This window comes from Zingiber officinale, chromosome 2A (assembly GCF_018446385.1).
Source record: "Zingiber officinale cultivar Zhangliang chromosome 2A, Zo_v1.1, whole genome shotgun sequence".
In the NCBI taxonomy this organism is placed as follows: domain Eukaryota; kingdom Viridiplantae; phylum Streptophyta; class Magnoliopsida; order Zingiberales; family Zingiberaceae; genus Zingiber; species Zingiber officinale.
In genome coordinates, this window is record NC_055988.1 from 124,270,621 (window position 1) to 124,277,832 (window position 7,212).

General features: G+C 33.2%; 1 protein-coding gene across 1 annotated transcript; it reads right to left on the reverse strand.

Moving 5' to 3' along the window:
• Positions 1 to 4,110: 4,110 nt before the first annotated feature.
• Positions 4,111 to 6,841, reverse strand: LOC122042201 (SPX domain-containing protein 1-like). The gene is made up of 3 exons (XM_042602200.1): positions 6,094 to 6,841; positions 5,086 to 5,225; positions 4,111 to 4,457 (listed from the first exon to the last, which is right to left on the reverse strand). The coding sequence occupies exons 2-3, from the start codon at positions 5,168 to 5,170 to the stop codon at positions 4,240 to 4,242; spliced, it is 303 nt and encodes a 100-aa protein (XP_042458134.1). The 5' UTR covers positions 5,171 to 5,225; positions 6,094 to 6,841; the 3' UTR covers positions 4,111 to 4,239.
• Positions 6,842 to 7,212: the final 371 nt, after the last annotated feature.

Sequence of the window (7,212 nt, forward strand, 5' to 3'; positions counted from 1 at the left end):
ATACCAAATTTGAAAAGATTTAAAAAAATCCAGATTTAAATTATTCTATAATAAATTAAGAAATATTAATTATTTATTTCCTAAATTGTTAGGAAATTAATTTGGAAATTTATTTTCAAAATAATTAAAGATTCTTGATTGATAGAAAGACTATAGATGAGATATGTTAATTAAATTTAAAAATTGATTTCCTAATTTGATTAGATAAATATTGATTTATTAAAATCATATTATAACATATTTTTATTTCTAAAATAGAATCATAACATATTTAATTTTATATTATTTTCATGACATATTATATGTCATGTAGATGTATTAATCATGACATGATTAGATTTTGACATGTGTGCGATGCTATTAGATCTTGTTGTATATGTGATGTGTCATGCTATGCTATCTGTGCGATATGTATGTCATCATTATGTCATGCGTGCGATGTATCATATTATTATTTATGTCATGCGTATAATGTCATATACATAGAATACTTGCATGATGTAGATGAGACCAAATTTCTTACACAATATTAAAACCTATACCTTTCGTTAATATGGTAAGAACCAAAGTTTAAGGGGGCGTTTGGTATGAGCATGAAAATGGGAATCGGAATGAGAATCATTGTATTGTGCAATGGGAATGAGTATGAGCATGAATATCACTCTTAAAAGCAATGTTTGGTTAGTTGCATACTTTCTATCTGAATAAATCAATATTTCCTTTTTTACCCTTAAAGGAAAATAAGAGAAAAAAAATTAGATGTGAGAGAAAGATGAATGTGAGAGAAAAATATGATAAAAGAGAATGATGAGAGAGAAAGTATGATGAGAGAGAAAGTGTGATGAGAAAGAATGAAGAGAGAGAAAGTGTGATGAGAGAAAATGAGAAAAGAGAGTGTGATAGAAGAGAGCATGATGAGAGAAGATGAGAGATAAAATATGATGTGAGAGAAATTATGATGGGAGAGGATGAAGAGATAGAAAATATAATGAGAAAAAATGAGGGGAGAGAGATTGTGTGATGAGAGAGATTGAGGAGAGAGAAAGTATGATGAGAGAAAAAGTGTGATGAGAAAAAAAGAGAACAGTGAGTGTGATGGGAGAGATTGAGAAGAGAGAAAGTATGATGAGAGAGAAAGTGTGTTGAGGAAAAAAAAGGAGGGAGTGTGACAAAAGAGATTGAGGAGAGAGAAAGTGTGATGAGAAAAAAAAGAGAAAAGAGAGTGTGATGGGAGAGATTGAGGAGAGAGAAAGTATGATGAGAGAGAAAGTATGATGAAAAAAAGAAGGAAGAGAGTGTGATGGAAGAGATTGAGGAGAGAGAAAGTATGATGAGAGAGAAAGTATAATGAGAAAAAAGAGGAAAGAGAGTGTGATAGGAGAGAGAAAGTGTGTGATAAAATGATGAGAGAGGAAATATGATGAGAGAGAACAAGGAGAGAGAAGTAATATGAAGAAAAAATAAATAAATAAATTTTGATATTAAGGGAGAAAATTTTAGTTTTAGGTCAAGGGTATTTTTGGAATAAGAGAATATTTTGATTGATAAAAATAGGGTAATGGTTCATTGAAGGGGAGATACATGGGAATGAGTTATTGCCCAATTTTAAGGATTCATTCCCTTATTTGTATTCCTATTTCTATAATCCAAACATTAACAATGGCAATCAATGATTCTCATTCCCATTCCCCACTTCTATTCCCCTAAACCAAACGCCCCTAAGTTCTTGTTTAACTTGTTGAACAAAGTCAAGCTCAACTTGAAATTAAATATATTCAAACCATGAAGATGCAATCTCATGATTAACAGGTTAGTTTTAAACTTGAAGCATTGATTTACTGTTCCAAAGCCATGATCAATGTGGACAGAAGTAAAGTTGAGTGATTTGCATTTGATGTATACTTATTAATATGTTAATAACCCGATGTTTATGCGAAAATCAATTAGTTGCTAGCATAATGTGATAATTGCATATAAGCGATATGCAATCGGTAAACTTGTTGCCTACCACTATAGCTAAGAATGACTTATTGACCAAAGTCAAGGTTATTCTTATTTATGATGGATATCTACCCACTTGGAGAAAACCTACCATCTCCCAAATTTAAAATAAGTGTATTTGAATTTGATAAATAAGGGGACTTTTATTACATGTAAATTATTTACATAAATAAAATCATGTCTCTAATACATTCTCATTTTTATATTTTTAGGTTAATCATTTAATTATGAGTTATGTTAATATGCATTTAATTTTAGACTCGAACAAACTAACCGGGCTGAACTTCTTGGATTGGTTTCAAAGTTTGAGAATTGTTCTCAAAGCTGAGAAGCTAGCTTATATCCTTGGTGAGCCTTTTTCAACAAGTCTTGCTGCTGATGCAACTCCAAACCAATTGTTGACCCATTAGAAATATAAGAATGATTCTGTACTTACAAGTTGCATCATACTAGATGCTTTGATTCCTGAACTACAGAAATAGCATGAGCATTTGGATACTTATAATAATGTCTATCATCTTCGTGAGCTATTAGATGAGCAAGCTAGATCCGAAAGGTTCGAGGTCTCTAAGCTTCTCTTTTGCTCAAAGATGCATGAGGGTTCATCTGTAGTATAATTTGTACTAAAGATACGGCTACATAGAACGTTTAGGATTACTCAGTTTTGTGATGGATCATGAGTTAAGTATTGACTTAATTCTACACAGTTTGTCGAAAAGTCATTCACAATTTGTGATGAACTATCGCATGAATAATTTATAATCGACCATCCTCGAGATGGTTAATATGCTCAAAACTATGGAGCCTTCTGTTAAAAGTGAACAAAAAACTATGATGTTAGTAGACTCCTCCAAGAAAGGTTCAAAGAGGAAACCAGAACATCAGACTAAGGGAAAGAGCAAAAAGGTCAAGACAATAAAATCAGCACAAAAGAGTCCATGTCATCATTGTGGCAAGATGGGACACTAGCGAAGAAACTGCAAGATTTATCTTGAGTCAATAAAGAAGAATAAGGCATCAGATGACCTATCATCTTTAGGTATTTTCATTATTGATTGTCATGCTATTTTCTCATATACTTGAATATTAGATACTAGGTGTGACTCACATATATGTAATGACATACAAAGACTAAGGAATAGCAGAAGACTCGTCAAGGGAGAATCAAGTCTGTAAGTTGGGAATGGAGCAAAGGTTGCTCACCATCGAAACATACTTGTTAAAACTTCCTAGTAGACTTGTCTTAGAACTGGATAATTATTATTTTATTCCTGCATTAATAAAGAAAAATTGTTTATATTTCTTGCTTAAATAGAAAAGGTTTCCATTTGACTTTTAGTAACAATTATTGTTATATAACTTTGAATTACGTTCTTTATGACACTGAAACTTTATGCAATGGTGTCTACGTGTTAGATATATCTAGTGACGTATTCAATATCAAAATGACCAATAAATGCGCTTGAATAGATAATCAATTAACCTCTTACTTGTGGCATTGTTGCTTTTTCCATATAAGTAAGAAATGCATGTTCGAATTACAAAAGATTACAGTTCTCGAATCATTTGAATTAGATACATTTGATATATGTGATTTATATCACTACAAGAAAAAAGCCTAACAACAACGGTTTTTCACCGTTGTCGTAGCCTCTTTCGGACTGTTGTTAAAGGCCGTGTTGTTAAAAGGGGTACCCAAAGACAACAGTTTTTAACCGTTGTCTTTGAAGGCAAAGACAACAATTTTACAACGGTGAAAAACCGTTGTCTTTTCCTTCAAAGACAACAGTTTTTCACCGTTGTCTTTGAGCGTCTACCTTTAATAACAGGGTCTTCAACAACAGTTTTAAACTATCTACGACAACGGTGAAAAACCGTTGTCTTTTTTAGATAAAAAATAAAAAAAATTAATACATAATTTTCTAATATTATAAATCATTCAAAATATTAAATTTCAAAATAAAATTTAATATACAATTTTTTAATATTCAAAAATAATATCTATAACATTCTGAAGAAATTTCATAAGCAACCAACAAAATTTCATAAGCAACCAACAAAATGATAACACTATTAAAACAAAGGTAGAACAATATAACACAAGATTTTCTAATCTGTTTTGACTGTTGAACTTTTGCTCCTAATCTGTTTCAAGGACCGCAGCGCTGCTACGGTGCTCTTCATGTATAAGCTCTGCATATATTTAATCTCCTCCAACTCCGGAACCCTCCCACCTGATTATGCCGGCTTTGGCACTCCATTTTGTCCATCACATTCTGCTGAAATTGACAGGTTGTTGCTGGGGAAGAGATGGTCGAGCATAGCCACACACTCCTTCACGAGTTTGTATAGGAGATCAGTTGTAAAGAATGGCTGCTGTGACACCTTTTCGATGAAGGGCTGCCTGATAAGTGCTCTTGTTCTCTTGTCATACTTCTTCAATATTTTCACTAGACCTGAATTCATCACAACAAGAATAATAAACCATCTAAATGAGTGCATAAATTAAAAAAAAAAAAAGAACTAGAAGAAAGGACAGAACAGTTAATCATATAATGAAAAGTTCCATCTTTGGAATGTTTAAGGAACAAGATTACTGCATGAAGAAATAGTGTTTAAGGAATTTTTATCACTTTACATCTTTGGATCTGTTTATGAATTGTTGAATTTAAGTTCCAGTTTATAAACTAGATGTATAAAAAATAATGAAAAGATATATTACATTCTAATCATATAATTTGTAACCTAAATTTATTGGTCATATCATAATATGACTCCTAGCAACCATAGATGCATGAAGATCATATACGCCATGAGACCTAGCCTTGCACTAGGCCGGTGCATTAGAAGATGGCCCCTGGAAACCCTACAAATATCATGTCTCAGATTGAACGATATTTCCATAATAACAAAAATAGTTTGTTAGTATGAAATGAGAATCTTGCAGGCAGAGTTGCAAGTTATTTCTTGATAACTTAAGTTTTCTGGTGCTAGGTACCATACCATGAGAAGAAAAATGTCTTAAAAATGAATTTATTTGCTTCGTCAAGGAAACTAAAATCTCTTCAAATATGAAGTGCAAACCTTTAGCATCAGACTTTGCTGCAATTGAATGATCAGACCCAGACTCGATGTTTAAAACAAGATGGTCGTCAGATCCCTTTCGCATTGTTCTCAATTGAGCATCAGTTGAAATGGGTATTTGGTGTTTTTCCTAGTGGTCCCTGCAAAAATGTAGTAACAATTAAAATAATATCTTGAAATAATCCTTGAAAACTAAAGCTCATTTATGTTACTAACATGTAATTTTCATAAAATACAAGTCATCTGCTATCAAGTTACCAATAGACCTTTTTCCATATTGATTTGCTTGTAATGTCACATTGTCTAAACAAATATAATTCAAGATGACACGGCAGATAAATCTACAAATATCTTATGGTAAAATGTCTTATCATGTTTTCCAAGTTATTTGATTTGTAACAATGTCAATATATGCTTAAATGATTGTAACAATTCCTTAAGATTCTGATGAGAACTTGCAAGCAAGAACACATCAATTGTTAGGAATAATACTTAAATGATTTGGACACACATTATGTGTTTGAACTTTGAAGGAAGTCTGATTCATAGGAAACCAAACTTGGTGTTAGATTGTGGATGTTGATCAAGATGCATGCAGCACATCTTTCAATATATGATAATCTTCCCAGATTATTAAGTACACCAATATTTTGTTTCTACTTCAGCAAAAGATAGATAATAAGAAAATTTAGAAAAGCATGATAAATCATATTAATTAATATTTACATGGACTCAACATAAAAAAGAGAAGTTTAGAAATCTAAATAACCGATTTTGTTTTCAATAAATAGACTACAAATGATTGGTACATTTCATCAAACATTTGGTGAGCTTGAATTGAATTAAGCAAAGTACATGCAATCATAACATAGAAGGATAATTCAATACAATCAATCAAACCATCTACACATAACAAAGATAAACAACAACCGACAAGCAACTCAATCCAACACAAGTAGAAATAACCCAATATCGTTGACGTGAATGAAGCTTTAGTTGCGGATGGACCTTCAGATGTAGTGGTTGTCTAGAAGTGACCTCTTCCCCTCTTCTAACCAGAAGATGGAATATGGAGGGCTGCCAGAGTGGAGCAAGCTGTTTGGAGACGATGAAGGGCTGCCGGAGTGGAGGAAATGAACTCTCCACTTCTAACCGGAAGTGGAGAGGGAATGGGGGCTGTCGGTGGTAGGTATAAAGCTTTCCTCTTCCTAACCCAGAAGAGGAGAGGTGGTGATGTGGTGAAAATGAATCCAGAGCTTGATGAGGAAGAGAAGAGTCGGTGAAAGAGGGGATTACCGGAAGTAGGAGTGGAGCTTCCTCTCTTCTAACCCGAAGAGAGAAAGGGGAAGGCTTCAGTTCCTCCTCTAACCTAAGTAGAAGTTTTCGGATGATGGATGGAAGAGCGGTGGCTGCTGAAAGGAAGTTATGGCCTCTCCTCTTCTAACCTGAACAGGAGAGATGAGAGTAAGTAGCTCCACCGGCGGTGATAGAGAGGAGGTGGTTGGTCGGATGTAGGAAAGGAGGAAGATAGAGAAGAAGACAACAACTTATGTTGGCGTCGAGAAGATGATGTTGGGTCTCTGCTTGATTGGAGAAGACAGAATGAGGGATGGTGGCCGGCCGGCTGACGGTGGAGACGTGGGAGTTGGTCGATGGATGGAGGGGTGAAGGTTGGTTTCGGCGGAGATGAGTTTTGGAGTTTTGGTGGAGAGGCTAGGTTAATTTCGTGAAGGGAGGTTTCGGTGGAAGAAGTTAGGTTATGTAGTGTTAAAAAAAATGGTTGAGGTAGATATTAAAAAACACTAGTTGACAATGCTTTTTTGAAAAGTATTGTCTTTGATAAAAAAAATATCAATAGACAACACTTATTTGAAAGAGTATTGTCTTTAATAAGAGATATAAATTATAGATAATGTTTTTCACTAAAAATATTGTAGAAAAAAAAAGATAATGTTTTTTTTTTTAAAATGTATCTTTTAAGTGTTGTGAAATCATAATTTTCTTGTAGTGCTTACATAACCTTCTTTAATAAATTCTTAATAAAAATATATCCTAATATTTTCTTAGTAACAGTAATTTTATTAAAATTTCTAGCTCAAATTATTACAAACGGTGGAGTCTTATAGA

Excerpts from the sequence above, each read along its gene's own strand:
- LOC122042201 (XM_042602200.1), bottom strand. The coding sequence starts at position 5,170 with ATGCGAAAGGGATCTGACGACCATCTTGTTTTAAACATCGAGTCTGGG. Across the intron at positions 4,458-5,085 it reads AGCAAAGTCTGATGCTAAAG|GTCTAGTGAAAATATTGAAG; the intron begins GTTTGCACTTCA and ends TGATGAATTCAG.